Raw genomic sequence first — 22893 nt, 5'->3', positions numbered from 1 at the left:
GCGTATCAGAATATTACATGTCAGGTTTGAACCCATGACGGGCATGTTATTAAGACGCACGAATTACCGACTGCACCACGAGACCGGCTCTAATATGTACCTTTCGTACCTTTCAAACACCATACACCCTAGTGATGGAAAACTGTTTCATGAAACACATATCACAACCATCAATTTCATACAACTTTCATATGAGTTTAACGGGTTCGCAGCTGCAGATTGGATAGTGTAGATACGATGTTATTTAATATAATCATTTACAATCAAAATTAATGCTAATCACTTCACAAACAATTAGGAAGTATAAACATAACAGATTCCAAACAACATATTTTAAAGAATTTCTACATAAAATGGATCTTTGCACATATTTATTCGTTTTAGGATTAAATTTTTTTTTTTCATTGAAATCACGAATGAATGTAAAGAAAACTTTTAATTATCTTTCCTCTATTCGACTTCGTTAAGAAATTCTCTGCGTTCGCCACGTTCGTAAGGCGTCATTTAACACACCTTATATGACGCTTATTGGACGTGTGAATTATCCACGAAATGTTGCTTGGGTAGTTTCGCTGGGTACGTTCGTTTGTTGCTCACCGCAGCGGTGAGGTTAGGTTCAGTGTGTGCTGTTGTTGTTTGGCAGCTGCTGCTCTCCGTTCGGTGGTTCTGCGAGCTGGCGTACAAAAGTGTGTCTTAAATAGGGTGTGATTGGTTCGGGTAAATGAAAATCAGTATAAAATACGTAAAACTAACGTGATATCGTGTGTGGAGTTATCGAAAATGTGGAACATGTAATCCGGGCGTAGTGCGTGAATTCCGTTTCCAGCTGAAAACAGTGATGACGTTCTGCCTTTGCCGTTTATGGGATTTTTGTGTTGCTTCTTGCGCACTGCCCCAGCTAATACCGTTCTCAGCCCCGAGGGTGCGCGAGATAGATGATGTCATCCTCCCAGCTCCACCACCAATAGCACAGTGTGGAATGTTGTTGGAATAAATCCAAAACGATTAGCAATGGGTGTCATAATGCTGCAGCAGGCTGATGATACGTTCAAAAAGAATCTAGGGCTCTGGCCCGTAGCAACGAAACGTGTGCGCCAGCAGGCTTTGAATGTGCCGTTGCTGCCCTGGTTGGTGAAAGCTCAGCATGTAAACAAATCAGCTGTCATTAGAAGGGGTTGACGAGCTGCTGTTGTGTGAATTAGTGAAAGCAACAAGAGAATGAGTATGGGACGCGGCTTTCCAACTAGAATCACGGCACCCCAATAGGATTCTTCAAGCGAAACAAACACTTACAACTGTGAAAGACTCTCCTTCGCACATGTGCGTGTAAAGAACTGTCTCTAGAGTGGAATTTATTTATAGGCATCACGCGTCCCCCAAAATCGGCACAGACCCCTCACGGGGGGGTCATTTTTTTCTTCATCTCGAACACAAAACCAGAGCTCTTTTGGATGTGTGAGTTCTGCTGAAAAAGTAAATTCAACCTGCCACGCACCACAAGAAACGATCCCCATTTTATGCTTTTTTCCGGAGCTGATGGTGGAATTTCGAAAACGGAAATGTGTCACCCTCGGCCTAGGTTTGCTTACACTGCTACCTTCCCCCTACATATTCCAGCAGGAGTTGAAGGTTAAAACGATTTCCTTGCACCCCCTCGCAAGCCGTTGAGTGTTTGGGCAGGGCAGTTACGCGCAGCGGCCAGGCAGGCTGGTAGGGGTGGATCGATGCTGAGTGCCGCCGGGGCGTGCTGGAAATGCTTCCACCCTTAGTTCATCACTCGCGCTCGCCGTGGTGACTGACTACGAGGTGTGTGTGTGAGTCTGCTCCAGCGAACAAACACACCGTGGCAGTCACGAGTTATAATTATCACCAGAATGGATTAGTCAGTAGCAACATGAGCTTATGATCAACAATAAGTCGCATGATACGTGTTGCGAATTGTACTACAATGCGTCCCGAGACAAGTAATAAGCGCGTCGGGCCGTAATTGACCATAAACCAACTAATTGTAGTACATAGTTGAAAGAACTATAGAGATTGTTACACTGTCATTGTATTCCACTGAATGGATTAAGTAATGAGACACGTTATAAAATTAAGATAAGATAAGAACCTGATCCAAAAGATATCAGCGGCACAAAGTCTCACTTTTTTTCGGAATTCCGGCTACCTTATCGCACGTTCACGCACGCGACCAATCGATTCCGGCATGTGTTATTGTTGCCACAAGATGATAAAGTGGGATTGATTGTACGGCATGGTTTAAATGCCGGCGCCGGCATTGCATTATTTGTAAACAAATAGCGATATGGAGTGCAAATGCAACATCCAGATGTTGTTGATTGATGGTGCTTCTGTTTGGCTTTTGTAATACACTCAGCTACACTGAATATGTTTGTGTTTAATCAAAACATCACGCACAAGATATTTACAGTACGGTTGTAGGTGATAGTATAGTTGTTGGAGCCGGTTCAGTGCAGTTGTGAGATGTGTTTGATGAGCGTTTTGAGTGGAGAAAGCAAAAGCATGCTTGTCTGGAGCATGTACTTCAAGGTGCTTCAAGAGTCTTTAGCTTAGATGTTACATTTAATGGTCTTATCAAGCTTTGATATTTGAGTGGGAATTGAAGAATTTACTTGTATCAGTGTTTAGATCTATATCCGTATCCTTTATGTTGAAAAAGACCTCAACATATAGTTAATCGTCTCCCTGACAACTGATATCTGAGGCCCTAGTCGTCACTGTTTCGAATATTAAATAACAGCCCGTGCAAGTCTTTTATCAAACTCCAATTACATTACACAAAGCACGCCATGCTAACACCACTAACAACCATTTATTGCGTACAGAGAACAGACCCACTTACTGTTTTGTCCCCCCACCTGGAGAACGTTCGCGTGTTCCGCACGGAATAGAATAGTGCTTCCACCGACTCCTTCTCCGTCTCCACCGCTTCCACCACCGGCCCCGGACAATCAGTCTGCATCAGCATGGACGAGCTAAAGGTAATTGGGCGAACGACATCGAACGAACTGGAGCCCCGGTTTTAACCAACCACGCTTATCATTTCCCGCCTCCAGGGCCTCCTGAGCGGGGCCGGCAAGCAGCTGTTTGATGCGGCCGGTCAGGCCATCACCAGTGCCGCCACCGAGTACATTGGCAGCGTCATCAACGAGATGTTCGTGAAGAAAGAAACGGACACGAAGCGCTTCCTGCCGAGCATTAAGAACATGAAAGTGGTAAGTATGGTGAGGGAGCGGGGAGAGACGATCGTTTTGATCATCAAGGTTGTGATCTTCCCAGGTTAGATCGTTCAATGTCAGTGCCGCTCAGTGGCGGTGGCGCATATATAAAACGCGGCCGCTACGGCCGCTGTTTTCGCTTCCCATCTTCCCACGAAAACAACACTGAAACCGGCTTCACTGGTTGGTGGGTAAATAGAAGCGTTTGAAATGACGGTGGTGGTAGTGGTGATGGTTAAATGATAAATCTAAACAAACCACTCAACCGTACCGTAGCAGCAGCAGCATCAGTATCACATTAGCATCTCACCAGTGAAGCAGTACCGACTGAATCAGTCACCTTCACCGGTTCTCCAGCTGCTCCAACAAACTACGTGTATGCCATTCCAATGCAAACTAACCGTAACTATCGCACAAACACAACGAGCAGCTCCTAAACTGCTTCTAAATCCGTTCGTGACGGCCTTCGCAAAGAAAACTGTTTCCATTTGGCACATTCAGCACACGGCGGCGAAGGTCGATGAAAACTGATCGAACTAGTTTAGCGTTGGGCCATCAATTTGGACAAGAATTCGATAAAAGCAAACACACAATTACAAGGTTGGAAAAGGTCTATAATCGAAAAACAAGGTTCGTCACCTACTTTCAGAAGAATGTTATTTATTATCTGATTAAGTTTAATTAATCCCTCCTACCTGCATATTATCTACTAGCAGTAGTGTTTAAACTCAAAATGGCTAGTTTGTTTGCTTGAAATTAGTGCATTTAATAATTTATAAATTACTCCTTGCAATAGCGTACACGGGGTTCCTCGCACTACCAGGCTCCGCTGGGCAAAAACTTTTCATACTTCCCCAATCAGGACCATCGGGCTTTTAATTGCTAAAGTTTTCCCCCCGGGCTGCATAAACGCCTCACCTGCCTTTACATGCACCTTCTCACCTTTGCCACAATCAAAGAAATTGTTGCGTAAAACGAACTCTTCGATTTCTTGGCTTTGGATCACGAACCAAACAAAAAAAAAAAACAAAGAAAAAAGAATACTCCTTTCGCCCCTTCATCCCCTTCTTTGTGATTGATTGCGCGGCGCTGCTCGTCTCGATAAAACGCTCTATCTCTATCGCACTAGAACGAAGACAACCCAGCGAACCACGACCTCATTTTCCAAACGGCAGGCGGATGAGGAAGGAATCAGAGAAAGGGAAAGGCTATGGTTGTGTCGGCAAATGTGATTGGCGTTGGTACACTGGCTCGGGTTGCAGGCTGGCCACAGTTTCGTTGCAGCATGCAACGGGGAAAGGTTTAACCAAGGTGCAAGGATATAGTGCAACAGTAGTGAGGATTGTTTGAATTTGTGACGAAATATTTCCCATAAAATCGTATGTTAAACCCATTAAAATTAATCTCTCTTATGGGTGACAAAACGTGTCGGGTCGGTGTGGTTAGCCGGCAGGAGTGTGCTGCCCCGATAAGGGACATTCCTGATCTGCCTGATGGAGCAGCGGGGAAAAATCATGCCCTTGAAAAGCATGGAACGACGACGACGCTGCAGAGCGTGGTGGAGGGACGCATACTCAATGTGGCGGAAGTGTTGCCACGCTTCGGGCGTCACGGTCGTCGACGGCGGAACAAGTTTAAGGATGTCACAGCGGAGGTAAACTCTCTCTTTTGTTGCGATCCGTTGGGAGGTCAAGAAACGGATTGAATAACCCAGAGTTGGCAGGAACAAGTTCGTAGCTGTTAGGGGGCTCTGCGGGATGCTAATGCAATCTCAGCGGGATATTCGGTTGATGGAAAGGATACAATAGTATGGCCAACTGAATTCTGTGTTGCCCTACTAGTGTAAAAGCATGGCATTAACAGTTTCGTGTGTGTGTCGTGACGATGCTTCACTCTGGAAGACATCCTCAGTGTCACAGACATCGTCACCATCAGCATCATTCTCATCATAATCACCATTCTACTCACAACACAAGCGTTCGACACTGTCCCGTTCACTGTCGTCGATTGCCTCGAACGCCCTCAGCAAGCAAACAGAACCAAAATCATGTGTATCGGGTTAGAATGTTTAGAAACAGTCGATTCGATGTGATTTTTTCAAAATTTCCAATCCTCTTTTGCAAACTTCTAATCAATTTCTTTCTCCCTCTTTCCAGCTCGGAGATCGCAACGCCGGACAGCGGTCCAGCTTCGATGTGCAGGATTTCTACCAGATTCGCCAGCAGTGCCTCGACAATGGTACGCTGTTCGAGGATCCCGAGTTCCCGGCGTCCGCCTCCTCGCTGATGTACTCGAAGCGCCCCGATCGCCATTACGAATGGTTGCGTCCGCACGAAATTTGCGACGGGCCCGAGTTCTTCGTGGAAGGTTTCTCGCGGTTCGAGAGGCGGTGCAGCAGGGCGAGCTGGGCGACTGCTGGCTGCTGGCTGCCTGTGCCAACCTCACGCAGGACCACAAGATGTTCCTGCGCGTCGTGCCGGAGGATAACAGCTTCGAGGACGGGTATGCCGGTGTGTTTCACTTCCGCTTCTGGCAGTACGGCAAGTGGGTCGATGTGGTGATTGACGATCGGCTACCGACGTACCGCGGACAGCTGATCTACATGCGATCGTCAGAGCAGAACGAGTTCTGGAGTGCGCTGCTGGAGAAGGCGTACGCCAAGCTGCACGGATCGTATGAGTCACTGCGCGGTGGCACCACGTGCGAGGCGATGGAAGACTTTACCGGCGGTGTGGCGGAAATGTACGACTTGAAGGACCAAACGCCACCGAATCTGTTCGAAATCATCGAGAAGGGCTTCAAGCGCAACTCGATGTTTGGCTGCAGCATTGAGGCGGACCCGCACGTGCTCGAGGCGGAAACGCCGGAAGGGTTGATCCGGGGGCACGCGTACTCGATCACGAAGATTCAGCTGGTGGACATCGAGACGCCGGGCCGGTCGGGCAAGATACCGCTGATCCGGCTGCGCAACCCGTGGGGCAATGAGGCGGAGTGGAACGGGCCGTGGAGCGACAAGTCGCCCGAGTGGCGCTACATCCCGGACGAGCAGAAGCAAGAGCTGGGGCTAAACTTTGACCACGACGGCGAGTTCTGGATGTCGTATCGGGACTTTACGCGCTACTTCGACCGGATGGAGATTTGCAACTTGAGCCCGGACTCGCTGAGCGACGACGAGATGACGCGGGGCAAGATCAGCTGGGAGATGTCGATGTTTGAGGGCGAATGGGCGGTCGGCACTACGGCGGGCGGCTGCCGTAACTATCTCGACACGTTCTGGCACAACCCGCAGTACGTGATCCGGCTGGACGATCCGGACGAGGACGACGAGGAGGGCAACTGTACGGTGATCATTGCGCTGCTGCAGAAGAACCGTCGCTCGCGGCGCAACATGGGCGTGGAGTGCCTCACGATCGGGTTCGCCGTGTACCGCGTGACGGAGCGAGATCTCGCCCAGAAACCGCTGAAGATGAACTTCTTCAAGTACAATGCGTCGGCGGCTCGGTCGCCCGCGTTCATTAATTTGCGCGAGGTGAGCTGCCGGTTCAAGCTGCCGCCCGGGACGTACGTGATCGTGCCGTCCACGTTCGAGCCGAACGAGGAGGGCGAGTTCATCATTCGCGTGTTCTCCGAAACTGCCAACAGCATGATGGAAAACGATGATAATGTCGGCGTCGGTGACCTCGATGATCGGGTAAGTGGTAGACACGTTTGTGGATGTCGGTGGACGCTTACTAATACTTCGCGTCCCTTTTGCTTGCAGATTGCGCCCGATGTGCCCGGCTACGTCCAACCGTCTCCGCAACGGCAAGCCATGGAGCGTCTGTTTTTGGACGTTGCCGGAGCGGACGGTGAAGTGGACTGGGTCGAGCTGAAGCGCATTCTCGATCATTCCTTCCGTGATGGTAAGTGTCCTTCTCCGTCGCTCCCCCGCTGGGGATGTCGAGGAGTGTTTACAAATCGGGTTATATCTACCTTTTCTTCCGTCTCCCACATCCCCTTCCAAGTAGTTTAATATTATGTGCACCGAGTGGGCGATTGTTTGCGTGTTGTAACCTTAAAATCGGGGTATTGAATTGAGTTTCTCAGCATGAAAAATGAGTTCGTTTTTTATGTTGAAATGCGTTAATTCAATTGAATTTCTAGTCAATTCGAGTCGAATCGTGTCTTCTTTAATGGTTCTTATCGGGCGTAGCATAGTATAGTGATAGTAAAACATAATATTCATTAAAAAATTTATTGCCATTGCAATATTTATCATGATAGTGTTACTATAAGCTATTTAGAATAGTATTTTAGATAAGAATTAATTCGGGAAGAAGTAGTATGTCGCTGTTCAACAGCACCTGTGGGTAACACGTTTCCTGTTACATTCATTATCATTGTTTAGAAGATAGTGTTTTTTTTGTTTGTTTACTCTTTTACTCATCTTTATTAACTTAAATTTATAATACTCGTTAATTGTGTAACGTGAAGGTTTAAGTACGTATTTATAATATGATAATAGAAATTAATGTTACATTATCACTGGACACACACGTGATTTCGATAAATTTAAACCGGTAGGATCGATGAATTATAAATTAAATCGTTAAGAGAAGAAAGTTGATAACTCTAATGATATTATAACAAGCCTTAAAACTCAGATAAATCAGTAACTGTGGCATGCTTTTTTAGATCCTTCCTTTTGTTTTCGAATACAAGTCATTTAAATACAAAACAATCCTTAACTACAATTAATATTAGTATTTCGAGCGATTAAAGATGTTATTATTAATCTTCTGTTTGGCGTAACGTCTTACGGCGGACGGTATGATTATGTACGGGTATCGTACAGGCTATTGAGCCTTAATTCATTACCATGTGATAATCTGCTAGTCAAAATCCTTGCTATAGGGGAACGGTCCGGTCCATTCTAGGCTTGAACCCATAACGGGCATGTTTTTGAGTCGTTCGCGTTGGCCACTGTACCACGGGACCGCCCTGTTGAATGTTAAATTAATGTGAATCTTATTGAGTTTCTTTGTGGTTGTAACCCTTAGCTTCATTTCAACGACTTGTATTCGTCAGCATGAGGAGTGGACGTTAACGATCCTTCTTCTACATTAGATTAAGTCTGTGAAATGAAGTCTGTGTTGTGAAACGTATTTTTCTCTTATTGTTTGTGTCTTCTTTTCTTTTTTCGTATTCGTATTTTTATAATCGTATCATAATGACTTTTCTTACCTCAACCTCAACTACCCCGTGTCGTACTACATTAACTAATCGTACGTTTCCATTTAACATTCAATACACACATACATTAACACTCCATCCATCCTACCTTCAACCACCTCCTCTCCATCACTTAACAAACTATTTGTTACTCGTGACGGTATGTGTGTGTGTGTGTCTCCCACCCATCAACCCAATAACCACTCAACACGGTCATCGATATCCGGCGTAACTGTGGCGTGGTTTGTTGATGGCGACGAACCTTCCAACGACACGCCTCGACGCAAACAAAACGCACACAACGCATCGCAACAAAAACCAACACAAATCAACCGGCGTGTACCTCTTTTCCGGCGGCCATAATCGACAACCATCGCGTGATTCCCGCGTGAATGCCTCCGGTCCTGGTGTGGCACTCCACTAGATTTACCCAAAACGTCCTCCCTGAACGGGTTGAACCGGCAGACGTATGCATCGCAGCAGAACGCGGAAGCCGGCCCGGCCGGTCCCGGCGGTGGCATCGAGGATCTGCTCAGCATGCTGCTGAACATGTGCTGCAAGGGCGTCCTGGGCGGCGACGGCGACGGTGGTGGCGGCGGCGGTACGCATCCTTCCGGGCCGGCCAATTTGGAAAGCCAAATCGTACCGAACCAGCCGCTGCATGGTGAGAGTAAATGCAATTTGTATACTGTTTCGTTGTCTTTTTTGTTTTTGTTTTATTCTATCCTCCATTCAGTGGGTGGCGGAGGTGGCCCGTCTTTTGGGTGGAGCTTTTATTGGGTGTGTGTATTTTAGTCTTTGGAATGGAATAGAAAAGGATGATGTGCCATCGGCGAGGAATAAGGTTAGACTAGGGAGAGAAAGGACGATTGTTATTGGCAGTTAAAGGATGTGACGTTATTATCAGCAAAAATTGGTTAATGATGATTGATTGTAGGTTAGCAAATGTATTTTTTTACCAAAAAGCGTTTCTGTAAGACGTATCAAGCATCAAAAAGCTCTTAAAGAAGGTTAGAAAGTCTAATCGTTTCAATGGGACTGCTTATAACTGGCTTGCAACTGCAAGTAGGGCCTTTAATTTTCAATTTCTACCATTTCTTTCCAGGTTTGTACTAACAGGCTCAAGCTTTTGTGTGCGTATTTGCGTGTGCGTGTTTGTGTGTATTTTCTTTACACCGCTTTTATGTTTCGTCTTGCTGGGAATGTCTTTTTTTTTCTTTTTCGATGTGACTTTTGCACTAAACAGATTCGTTTTCTTTTGATTCACGCGCACAGCAAGCAAAGGTGTATATCTGCTTTGTGTTTTGCATTCCAATGTTATGGTATTTGGTTTGAAATGGTTTGGCGCGAAAACTGTCCAGAGTGGGTGTGTTTGTGTGTGGGTAGGAGAAGCATTTATTGTTGTGTATAGTTTGCTTTCTAATTTTAGACTATCTCTAGGGACACGTGGGCAAGGGAAATCGCTGCTTACGATGTGGCGAATGTTGTTTTTTTAATATATAAATATGTCTGTTCAGAGTTTAAGAGTTAGAAACGAATCGGAAACATGTAATTTAATAAGAAAATAGGTATTGTTATACATGATCGCTCAATCTGTCGTTAATAGTCAACCTCGAATGGTCTCAAAACGATAAATTAATTAGTTGAATAGGATGTTTATTGAACAATTCTTAATTTACAGGGATTTTCAGACGTTCCGGCGTAGTTTTGGGACATTTTCTTAGCTCTTTCTAATAGGAAATGATCATTATGTAATGGGAATTGGACCTATGACACCTTTTTAAGACAGGCTCAAGAGAAATTGCAAATTCCTATTGGAATTCATAGATAGTTTTGGGACACTTTTTCAGCTCTATCTTATAGGAAATGACTTATACATTATGGGAATTGGATTCTATTACACCTGTTTGGGACAGGCTCAAGGGAAATTCCTATTGGATTTCTATGAAACGTGTATTCATCTATCTTATTTATTTTTCATTTTTTCCTTTTTTAAATTCGTCATACAAACGAAAAGAATTTAACGCTTCAAATCATACACTTTATTTACCTTCCTTCCGTCCTAATTTACATTCAACTATTTCTGTGGCGGTGTTCGGAAATTCCATCAAACATTGCAGTTTGCTGAAATTATTGCGCACTGTAAAGTATATAAGCTGGCTGGTTTTGGCAGGTAAAAGTAGTAGCAACTCACATGCTAATAGTGAGTTTTGTTTCCTCTCCTTTTGTTACTTCGTGTTTGAAAAGATGCTTACTGCTGCTATATTAAAGCTTTTGGAGTCTAAATTGTGTACAACAATCTGAAGAACCTTTGGAAATTAACCAACAGGACTATATTGGAACATTCAAACCAAGCACAAGCATCTTTCATTTAATGTTGTGAGCCCATTTAAGCATGCTTGTTTGATGTTTTAAAATTGTTCTGAAGCAAAGACATTCTTAAATGGAAAAATGTGATTTTCCCCAGCAATTGTTTTGCGTAGGTTATATACACCAACTTCTGTAAAGTCTCTTTTACAAATCGCTATCCGTAATATTCCATTAATCTTCTTCCAGCGTTCTACAGGTAATGAATCAACACACAGTGTCTTCTAGTAGCATAATCCTGTAGCGATCATCATCATACAACGAGTCGTGTCTTCCCGTACAGTTTTGCTACCACCACTTCCAAGCGTGATCAATCCTTTCTAGTAGTCTGCCCCCTCTGTTTCTTACTGTAGCCGTTCTAAATGGGCCTTTATATACTTTTCTACCCTCAACTCAACCAATAACATACCTCTTTGTTTTGTTTCTTCCCTTCAACTCACACACAAACAGATAACATCTCATCGGAGGGCTTCTCGAAGGACGTGTGCCGTGCGATGGTAGCGATGCTGGATGTGGATCACACCGGCAAGCTGGGCTTCGAAGAGTTCCAGCAGCTGCTGACCGACATTGCCAAATGGAAGGCCGTGTTCAAGCTGTACGACACGGAGGGTTCCGGTCGGCTGAGCCCGTTCCAGCTCCGCGAGGCATTGAACTCGGCCGGCTACCATCTGAACAATCGCATCCTGAACGCGCTGGTGCATCGGTACGGGTCGCGCAGCGGTACGATACCGTTCGATGATTTCATCATGTGTGCCGTCAAGATAAAGACGATGATCGGTAAGTGTTCAAGGAGGGGGGTCTATAGTGCCGTTTTTGTTTTGTGTAGTTAACTGAAACCATCTCCCTTCCTGCCCGACGTACAGAAATCTTCCGCGAGCGCGATACGGACGGTACAAACCAGGCCACGTTCAGCATGGACGAGTGGGTCGAAAAGACGCTGTACTCGTAAACAAAATGGACACTCCCGGCAAATAATGCGCTCCTGTAATGCATTTTCCTTCCCCTTTTCACCACAGCGAAAGGAGCGCTTCTCGCTGTACTCGAAATTGTTGTACCTTTTACACGGAAAGTCGTCAACATCACTTATTTAAACAAAAAAACGCGTCAGGGCATCTACTGTAGATCACATCGAACGAGCTAGCTGCTTGTTTAGTGATTAAGTTATTATTTTATTCGTCACGTTTAGTTTCTTTTTTCTTTGTGTTGAACTATAAATATGTTAGTTTGCTGTTCACTGTTAAGGAAAGTGAGCATGCGGTTACGAAATTACCGCTTCTTAAAATTTTAGAACTTCCTCTTAAACAACACACAAAAATTCAAGTGTCTAACACATCACAAACTTCTATGGAAACGTGCACGCTCCCATCCACGTTGTTATCGTGTGTATTATCTCGTCCGTAAACAAAACAAACAAAAAAAACGCGCCATCACATGATCGTTCAATACTTAAACCCGCTTCCCCGCCACGTAAGGGGTGTTGTGAGGGATGAAATCGAACAAATTTTAACGTCTCTTTAATCCGGCGCAAGGCGCTTTTGATATTCATGTTAATTATGTTGTGCGTCGTTTTTTGCAGTGTTTTTTTCAGTTTTAATTTTTTCATTGTTACAGAATAAAGTTGTATTTATGAATTACACAAACTACCTACGATATACATGAGAAATGAGTGTTTGAGGAAGCACGCGTCGTGTTTTCAGTTCGTTCAAGCATGGTGACATATAGGAAGTACTGGGCGTCTCCATAGGGTTTTGTTTTTGCAAAAAGGACTGAAAGGACTGATCATTACAAACCGTTTGCTGTGAATGTAAAAGAATGCAAATGTTGTGATATTTTAAACAAAAACAATGTGTAGTTGTCGAAATGTTTACGGTTTAAACTGCGCACTGTTTCGGGGAATGCTTTTTCTTCCACCAACTGTATAAAAACAACAACGCTCCCTGGCACATGTCGCACCGTCCCGAAAGCGAACAGAATTTATCGCCTGGGGTGCAGCACCACCGCCCGGGGGCCCTTTTTAAAATAATTCTTCCATTGACACATCCCCATCTGGTCGAACTGCTGACCTGGCTGGGCTGGCGTGGGGAATTGCGCTATTTTTAAACCCCGCCCGCTGTTCGTGTTTGCAAACAGATGTTCCAAACGTTCGGTGCTGTTCGGTGGCGTATGCGACATCATATTTGAAAAATAAACCACAACAGATCGCAGGGGAAATAATGCAGGGGAAAAGGGTGTTGCGAATTGAATAGCCAGCTGTCTGGCTTTAGGTGACTGCTGTTGTTCGAAAAGGGGATCAGATAAGAGGTAAACTGTGCAAAAGAGGTGTAATCTAATTAAATTGGCCATGTTTGCATGTTGCTAATTGCATCGTTGGTTGGGTGCGGAGTGAAGAGTGAAGTCATTGAATTAAGTTGAATTAATTTTGCATTTAATATCGGTGTTTTTAGCTTGATTTTTGGATAAAAGGTGGAAAAGATCTCCACCCCAAGGAAGCTGCTGCGTCATTTACGACACAGTCATGAGATCATGTTACATGGGTAATTCGATGGTTTTCCGATTTTCCTACTGCCGCATGACGCATAATGACCTTGAGAGAAGGAAAAAGCGTCAATCCAAGCAACCCATTTCATCGGAAACGCTTCGGAGTCTGTACGAAACCGACGCCTGTGCTAGTTATCCATCGATTTGTCGATAAAAACTTCAACACCTTCTAACTCTGTGAAAGAACCTTGAATTTGACAACATAGACGCACACACACACACACACACACACACACACACACACACACACACACACACACACACACACACACAGGCAGTGGCCAAAATGGCCCTGCAATCTCTGCAAACCATATGGCCCCGCAGTTCATCCGGAGGTGATCGACCGACTGCGCGAAGCAATCGGGGTCGAGTTTTCCCTTCACATAAAGATAATGTTTTGGTTTCTTTTTTTTCTCTTTGTAGAATTTAATGAACATGTGTTTTTCTTTTTTACAGCAAAAGAGAAATTCACCAAATGTGTGTGTGACGGAGGACGGGTTTAAATATAGTGTCGACGACAGAGGGCAACCATCGCTTTTATGATGGCGATAACTTCATTTCCTGTCCACGCAACCCTTCTGCTTCTGCACCGCAAGCAAATGATGACGGCAAATGATGAGGTTTTATCCGTTTTAGTTGTTCTTTCTTCAAATTTATGCGAAATTGTAACCCAGATTTGTTGGCACCGTTTGAAAGGAGACCTTATAGAGGGTGGGTTTTTCAACTTCAAAGGAAGGTTTAGTTCCAACTGCTACAATATGGATTTGCGAAAAGGCCTGCACACACACACACCGTCGTATCGGAAATAGCAAGAAATACAAAACACTTTTAACGTTCGCCGTTTTGAAAGAAAACTAAGCGCGCCAATCAAACGACGTGTGATGGACGAGGTGCAGCGTCTCGTGTTGCATAGAAAGCGAGTTCTCCGTTTCTTTTGACGCCTCTTTTCTTTCAAAGCCAAAGCCACCATCACACGGCCAGTTGACAGTGCTGACGCCCGTGAACTTGATGGTTTTCTTTTTGGTGAGCGCGCTGTGTTGCAAGGGAAGTGGTAGAAGGCCACAAGGCGGCAGAGAAGGTGGGAGGGACGAATTTATGACAGTCGTATGTCGCCGCATAGTAGTTGGGTCATTGTGTTAGTGTGGTTGAGGAAGGAAGTTGGTTGGTGATAAATGCAGCGGTGGCTTTCAATGTATTACATTGGTATTGTTCGCTATTTCACGTTCAATGTTTGACTCTTTCTTACGTTTATGTATTTCATTGAGTTTTGTACGCTGTATTTTCTACCTTTCATTACTATTTTCTTTGTTCTGAGTTTCAATGTATTTAACTGTTCATTATTGCTATCTTTTGTTGACTGTTAGATTTTTTTTCATAAGTACTTTACTACTTTACTTTATTTTCAATATTACTTTTTTTGCTTTGATTTTTTTGCTTTTGTTTTTTCATGTTCTTAAAAGTTTATTTGTTTGTTTTATTTACATTTTTGTACTTCTTTTTTCTTTTGTTTTTTTATTATTTCACTCGTTTTTCATAGATTTTATAATATTTTTGGTTTGGTTTCTTTATTTCTTTACTCTAGTTTTCAGCTTGTTCTTCTATTTGTTTAGTGCTTTTGACATTTCTTGTTATTTATTCCTTTTTCCTGTTTAATCTTATCTCTTATAATTTGTAAACGTATTTCTTATTACTATATTTGTTAACAAACTTATACTTTGATTATATTTTTTATTTTTTAGTTCGACCAACAAATTGAAGTAAATCAAGAAAATAATTCCCACGCATACAGGGTTTTCCATTCCAATTAACAACTGTCCACAGTCTACTAGCAATCTTCGATTTGAAAAACACGATTGTCTACCACTTACAAACAAGTCAAGCCATTTTTGGTACACTGTCCATTTCAATTTCACAATTGTCGTCTTCGAAAACACACGTCAGATGCGGCACGGTTTGTTTTGGGTTTGGCTGGAACGTGTATCACTTGTAGTTGGGACAGCTGGGCAAAATGGACATGTTAGGCATTTTATGTAAACTTTAATCTTTCAACACAATGCAGGAATTTTGACATTTATCGGTACTTTTACTTGTAGCCAGTGAAAAAAAATTACAACGTCCCAAAATAACCTAAAAACTGTAACGATCCAAGAATAACTAAAACCAAATGATAAAACTGCTTAACATGTCCAAATTGCTCAGCTTTCCCATATTCTGATATTCAATCAAGAGCTGTTTACAACATGGTTCAATTCTTACAGACAAGTGATACACGTTCCAGCCAAACCCGTGCCGCATCTGACGTGTGTTTTCGAAGACGACAATTGTGAAATTGAAATGGACAGTGTACCAAAAACGGCTTGACTTGTTTGTAAGTGGTAGACGATCGTGTTTTTTAAATCGAAGATTGCTAGTAGACTGTGGACAGTTGTTAATTGGAATGGAAAACCCTGTAATAAGAAACCTTACTCCACCAGCATTTGATCCCCGTAACCTTGGCACTTGAAAACAGCTCATCTAAACGGCTATATCAACAATTAAAGACCGTTAATCATATCGGCTGAACTCTTCCAATGAACCGCCACCGGAACCCGAACGAGCGATCATCTAATCAAGTACTCATTGCACGTGTGTTGTGATGGAGTCGGCGCTTCTGGCGCCTCTGTTCATTTCCGCACACCAAACTGACAACAACAACAGCACCCAAATCAGGAACCGCTTGTATTTGTCCACATAAAAAAAAGAAAGAAAGCAATAAAAAAAAGCCAAGACGTGAATCTGCCGAATCTTTGTTCATTCATTCGTACGAACAGAGGCAAGGCGAAAGGATGAAAAGTGAACACGCGAACTCGCACGAAAGCGCCCCCTTCCGAACAGTGAACTGATCCCGAGCGGGTGTTGCGAGCAGCGATTTCAAATACTTTGCGCGCATACTTCGATGCCCGGTTTTCAGTTCGCAATCGTACGCCGATTCGGGCGGATGTGTACCGCACGGGGCATCAGATAAACGCGCATTGAAAGTGTTTGGCGCGATCGCGTCCCCGCAGTTGATCTCTTGTGTTGTGTTGTTGCGGGCGGGTGGTAGCAAGCCGAAGAGAATTGAAGCGTGAACCGTGTGTTTGTCTTGAGTGTCAATATGCCAGCCATAACGAGGACCGGCAACCGGGCGAACGAGGAACTGCTGAAGGCAACGCGCCGGTCCACCCAAAGGGGCATCGTAACATCCCCAACAACGACGACGACCACCAGCAGCAGCAGTAGCAGTGGCCGCATCACGACGACACTGGTCAAACCGACGCTCCACCAGTCCCGTACGCGCTTCATGCCGATCGAGTTTGATCGCAATGGTGTAAGTGTAAGGGATTGGGATGCGACCCGCGAATGTGTGTCAGAGTTTGGTGTGCAATTACAAGAAAAGTGTCCCAACAAAGAGGGGAGAAGATTCAGAACGGAACGGTGTATAACAGTCGGTGCAAAATTCAAATTTAAATTTAGCCTTTTTCGCACCGCACAAGAAGCGCACATTGGCGGTGCCAATGGAAGACACGGTTCTCAGGGCATGCTGCAAGTAGAGCATGTTTATTGAGGCCTTGTGCCTTGTGTCTGATATCCTCGAAACCGGCCTTCCAACCGTGCAATTGTTCTGCAAACTGCAACGCAGGCCGTTTTGCGACCTTCATAGTCCAAAGCCGACAAACCATGACCATGTCGGCCAGGAAGTGAACGAAGCATCTACGCAAGTCGAGCGATATGATGACGATAAACGGCACACAAAAAAGCTAACAAAGCTAAAAACCTTCCATTCGAGAATCATGCGGGCGACCCGAAAATGTTTATTCATCCATTGTCGAGTTGGGTTCTGCGTCGCGCGCTCCGGATTCTGTGCTTGCTTTATCGCGTTGGAGAAGGTTCTGTCCGTGCCTACTTCGTTCTCCGTACGGCATGGAACCGGTTTTGTTTTTGGAGTTTCTGGGGTTTATTATGCCCTTCGCGGTGGGAAGAAACTGGACCGCAAAGAAGAAAATTGCAAGAAGCATTGGAGCATGGAACATGCTTTTTAATGCTCGTCTTTTTGCCTGCGGTGCTCGTTTGTTCTGAGTGACCTTTTCGTGGGTTTCGTAGCTTATCATCAGCGTGCGTTGCGGTTTGCGATGATTACGCTAAACGGACTTTTTTTGCGTAATCTTCAGAAGAACCTTTTTTTTGTCGTTTCCCTTCCAAATAATTTCAAAATCAAAAACTGCGAAAACTTCTGTTTTGATTCGCTTCATTGAATGTTAGCGTACGTACGATTTATCGCACCTCTCCCCACGCCGTGTTGACAAGACGACGCTAACCAACCTGTCACATCCCCACATGCCGGAAGGTGAACGCAGCAAGCGTTGACGCTTCGTTCGTGTACGACCACACTCTACCGGTGTGTTTGTTTATTTGTTTTGTCTTTTTAATTTGTACAGCAAACGCCTCGCCATTGTGACTGGGGGAAAAAGGCGAAGGTTTCGGTGTGGGAATTTCAATGCCGTTTGATTTTTCCTGCTCGTCACTGGAATTCTGTGCCATTCATATTAAAGGAAGGTACAGCATTCTGCTGTTTAATTGAGCGATCGGTAGCATACTGGAAAATCCCAGCGGAACGAGTTCACGGGTTTGTTGCTGTCCCTGAGTCACAAGCGGCTCTACTCGGGGAAGGGTTGAGTCCCAATCAACATTGTAACTTGTAAAACTGCGTCAAAACTATTTCTTTATGTTTTACTAGCCGAGAAAACTATTTCTTTATGTTTTATTACCATTCCAGTGGAACGAATCGATTAACGGTGCAATTAACGCACAGCATGGAGCGGAAACACAGTGCCGGGCTGCAACAGGTTGGCTTTTGGCAGCGCTTATCGAACGCTTGAACGCTTATTTGAACTTTGATAAAGAAAACATCTGTTTGCCACCGATTGGAGCTCATTTGGCAGAGGTTTTGCATAGTCGAGACAGCAAGACGACACACACGGCAGTTGGCGACAAGACGGATCGATATTTTCCGGCGTTTGTGTGATGTTAATAATGCGTGTCTCTACAGTTTGCGCCACAAAGACGCGTGTTTGCTTTTGTTGAACGCTGGACACGATGTCATGCTCGTTGTTCGTCGTAGTTTGGATGAATTGGGTGGCACTAGTATCGATGTAAGTAGGGGATATTAATGCGCTGATGATGCACAAAGAGCTCGCTAGTGTTTACTGGAGCCAATTACTCTCTACGGTGATCAACCGACAACAATGAACAGATTGTCTCTTTTTACTTTAATATGAAGGACACTTAACTGTAGAACAGAATTTCATATAATTGAATCACACGCAAAAAGTCTTTTGTGAAGGGGTCTTTGTTTGGGGGGCTGTAATTTTCGTTTCTTTATTGCATCAAGTTTGCTCTTTCCCTTTGTTTGTGTGGGTCTAAATAACCGTGAACGGACACGACCTAACCCAATGCTTTTTGTTGTATCCGACAAAGACGACAAGCGTACAGTTTAGTGTCTAGGTTAATACTTGTAAGGTCGGGTTTAAGGTTCCAAAAATTACAAAGGAATGTCCTGCATCGAACTTGAAACATCTCGTGTGCTCCAACACCATCAAATAATTAACAAAAAGTTCCATTATGCCTCGAGTAGTAGTGACGTTACTAAAAATAAAACTAGGTGACCGTATTCCAAATGAACAGTAGTACTTTACACTACAGATGGTCGTCCGTTCCAAGATCTTTCGTGGGAGTTTATGAAGATTGCTTTATTTTTGTTTTCGTTTCAAGTGACCCTAATAACAAGTGAAAACAATCTCTTACTTGAGTAGGATTGAGTAGGATCAAAAGAACGTTGTTTTTCTTCAGAAATTTATGTAAACTGCACGTAAAAAACATTTTATTCCATTTTTGAATTTGATTTAAACAGCATTAAAGAGGGAAATGGAACAGTAAAATCAGGTTAGTCGTTGTTAACAAGCGTTAAAACACGTGTTGAACATGTGGTACTATAAATGGCTTGTCATGAAGGGCACGACATGTTCTCTTTTTTATAGACCAGAGCTGGGGAAATGTGCTCCCATGTGGAGTTGGATTGATTTTGTGTACCACAAAGAGCAAACAAACATACTGGAAAATGGGATATAATGAATAGTATAGCAACAAGAAGAAATACATCGAAGAAGCGACGGAAATACCAATTGGAGTTAAAGGCAAATCCACCAACATTAATTTTACAAGCATTCAAATTAAATGCAATTAGAAGTTGAGCGGACATAAGCATTTTATCCTTGGCAATTTGATAAACCGCGGAAGACGTTCAACACAATCGGACGTTCTTCCCTGAATCGCTTTCACACCCATCGTTCGGTGGCATTTAATGTAATTAATTTTCACATCGACCACCGGTCACGCAAGGACAGCCGAGGCACACCCCAGACTCTGACACCTGACGGCCTGAGGTAGGTCGACAAAACAACGAACGAAATTACCCACTTTTTCCCCTCTTTCAACTTCCCATCTACAGCGTGCCTACCCAAAGCCCGATCCGCAGCGACCGGCGTACGTGCAGGACTACTACAAGCTGCGCACGGACTGTCTCCGGGCTGGCAAGCTGTTCGAGGATCCGGAGTTCCCCGCCGACGATAGTTCGCTTCACTTTTCCTCCTTTGCCGGCCGCCAGTCGCAGTACAAGTGGTTGCGACCGCACGAAATCAGCCCGGAGGCGGTGTTCGATGTGGATGGGTTTTCCCGCTTCGACATCCAGCAGGGACTGCTGGGGGATTGTTGGTTGCTGGCGGCGGCCGCTAATCTTACCACCTTTCCGGTGCTGTTTAGTCGCGTCGTGCCGGATGATAACGATCGTATCCAGGGCGGTCGGAAGGGGGTGGACTATGCTGGTATCTTTCACTTTCGCTTCTGGCGCTTCGGTCAGTGGTACGATGTGGTGGTGGATGATCGACTACCGACGATACGAGGGCAGTTGGTGTACATCAAATCTTCCACGAAGCATGAGTTCTGGAGCGCCCTGTTGGAGAAGGCGTACGCGAAGCTGTTCGGGTCGTATGAGGCCCTGTCCGGTGGATCTGCAAGCGAAGCGATGGAAGACTTTACCGGTGGCTTGACAGAGGGATACGAGATGAAGGACGCTCCCGAGGGGCTGTTCGAGATGATCGAGAAAGGATGCAACAACTACGCGATGTTTGCGTGCAGCATTGAGGCGGGAGCGGGGGAGATGGAGCAGGTGACACCGCAGGGTCTGGTGAAGGGTCATGCGTACTCCATCACGAAAGCGCAAGCGGTTGATATCGAGACGCCACGGGTGAAGGGAAAGATACAGCTGCTCCGGCTGCGCAATCCGTGGGGCAACGAGAACGAATGGAACGGGGCGTGGAGTGACAAGTCGCCCGAGTGGCGCTTCATCAACGAGGACACGAAACGCTCGATCGGGCTGACTTTCGAGGTGGATGGGGAGTTTTGGATGTCCTTTCCGGACTTTCGCAAGTGCTTCGATCGGGTGGAGATGTGCCACCTCAGCCCGGACTGTCCGATCGCTCTGCAGGAGAGTCGGTTCGCGTGGAGGCAGTGCGCGTTCGAGGGAGAGTGGGTGCTGGGCAGTACGGCCGGTGGGTGCCGTAACTATCCGGACACGTTCTGGCACAACCCACAGTACGTGATCCGGCTCGATGATCCCGATGCGGACGATGAGGCGAAGCTGTGTACGCTGATCGTGTCGTTGATACAGAAGAATCGACGCTCGAAGCGGAATAAGGGCATCACGTGTCTTACGATCGGGTTCGCGATCTACCGGGTGGAGCCGAGTGATCTACAGCGGAAGCCACTGCCGAGAGAGTTCTTCACGTCGCATCTGTCGGCGGCAAAGTCGACGTTTATTAATCTGCGCGAGGTTACGTGTCGGTTCCGGTTGCCGCCCGGATCGTACGTGATCATACCGTCGACGTTTGAGCCGAACGAGGAGGGCGAGTTTATGATCCGGGTGTTCTCGGAGTGTGCGGCCAACATGCAGGAGAACGATAGTGCGATCGGAGTTGGTACACCGACGGTAAGTAGCGCTGGGGAAAACAGGTTTTGGTTAATGTTTGTGGTGCTTGTGGAATGAAGAATGCAAGTAGATGATCATCACTGTGTAAAAATCATAAGTGCACTACCACTTCCAAGTATAATTGCATCTGTATGAACTACATCACTCTTGTAAATAACATTACCTCTCTAAGGATCCATCACCATCCAAACCTTCAGCTGGAGTTGGTCCACCATCTAAACCTTCGCCGAAAGTAAGTGTTATTTGAATGTTTGATGTTCTCATCTTCAATGTGTCCTATTCCAGCATTCACACAACTAATGATCCTATCCCTTTCGCAACTATAGGACGTAGACACGGGAGTTACTGACGCACAGCGTGCCACCATGGAGCGGCTCTTCATCGAAGTGGCCGGTGAGGACGGTGAGGTCGACTGGATGGAGCTGAAGCTGGTGCTTGATCGTTGCTTCCGCGAAGACATCGTCAAAGCATCCCGTGGCATCTCCCGCACGTATCAAAGCACCCGAACGACTCCACTGGAAAAGCAACAATCTGTGGCCGGCACAGCTTCGGCCGCCATCTCCCAGACGAGCCTGGAGCGAAGCCTGTGCGGGATGTGGAGTACACTGCAGAACCTGTTCCGGGATATTGCCGGTGGAGACAACAGCCCGCCGGCAGCGGCGAACGGAGAGCGTCGCGAGCTGATGAGGAGTGAAAATGTCACCCAAGTGCATGGTAGGATCTTCAGAAGCATTGATATTGACATTAAGATCTTCTTAATTACTGTCTCTCGTTGTATTTTCCAGCGGATCCATCCAATCCAGGCTTTTCGAAGGATGCGTGCCGTTCAATGGTGGCCATGCTGGATGAGGACGGCTCTGGTAAGCTGGGACTGGCCGAATTCCAGAAGCTGCTGGCCGATATCGCCCGCTGGAAGGGTGTGTTCAAGCAGTACGATAGCGATCAGAGTGGCCGGATCAGTCCGTTTGAGCTGCGGGCAGCGCTACAGTCGGCAGGCTACACGCTGAACAATCACATCATCAACATGCTGATGCATCGGTACGGTTCGAAGGAGGGTGAGATATGGTTCGACGACTTCATTACCTGTGCCGTGAAGATCCGGACCATGTTCGGTAGGTTGAATGAGGAGCTGTTGTTGGATTGTTGGATTGTTGGATGTTAATGCTGTGCTCTCATTTACACAGACATCTTCAGAGCGCGGGATCTAAGCAACAGGAATGAGGCTCGCTTCACGCTGGAGGAATGGATCACGAAAACGATCTACTCGTAAAGTACGAAGGAAGTTTGTTATCAAATTATATGGACCAGTGGAAAATGCGTGACATAGTCACCTCATTTCTCTTGCACAACTGTAATCGTAAATGTTTGCTGAAACTCTGTGTTCGGTGTATTTGCAAGTACACATTAAAGTTAGTGTTTTGAATGTCGTCTCAAAGACGACGATAAATGTACGATCAAATCGAATATCTTGAAGTG

At 45.4% G+C, this 22893-nt stretch overlaps 2 protein-coding genes across 3 annotated transcripts; both read left to right on the top strand.

The window, feature by feature from the left end:
- Positions 1-598: 598 nt before the first annotated feature.
- On the top strand, positions 599-12460 carry LOC120960166 (calpain-A-like). Its single transcript, XM_040384171.2, is given in 9 exon segments — positions 599-717; positions 2850-3005; positions 3081-3239; positions 5399-5629; positions 5632-6933; positions 7003-7144; positions 8878-9123; positions 11271-11597; positions 11684-12460. Coding segments are annotated over 8 exon segments (2508 nt in total). The 5' UTR covers positions 599-717; positions 2850-2990; the 3' UTR covers positions 11770-12460.
- A 3807-nt stretch (positions 12461-16267) lies between these two features.
- LOC120960167 (calpain-B-like) lies at positions 16268-22881 on the top strand. Of its 2 annotated transcripts, XM_040384173.2 has the most exons (6): positions 16270-16704; positions 19882-21417; positions 21590-21649; positions 21744-22131; positions 22203-22529; positions 22602-22881. In XM_040384173.2, the coding sequence occupies exons 1-6, from the start codon at positions 16492-16494 to the stop codon at positions 22685-22687; spliced, it is 2610 nt and encodes an 869-aa protein (XP_040240107.2). In that variant the 5' UTR covers positions 16270-16491; the 3' UTR covers positions 22688-22881. The 2 variants fall into 2 exon arrangements, with proteins under 2 accessions (XP_040240109.2, XP_040240107.2); XM_040384175.2 differs by lacking the exon at positions 21590-21649 and having other exon boundaries at positions 16268-16704.
- The last annotated feature ends 12 nt before the right edge of the window (positions 22882-22893 follow it).

The sequence above is a fragment of the Anopheles coluzzii genome, chromosome 3 (genome assembly GCF_943734685.1).
Source record: "Anopheles coluzzii chromosome 3, AcolN3, whole genome shotgun sequence".
In the NCBI taxonomy this organism is placed as follows: Eukaryota; Metazoa; Arthropoda; class Insecta; order Diptera; family Culicidae; genus Anopheles; species Anopheles coluzzii.
The sequence above is the reverse complement of the archived record's forward strand: the minus strand, read 5'-3'. Positions and strand labels throughout refer to the sequence as shown.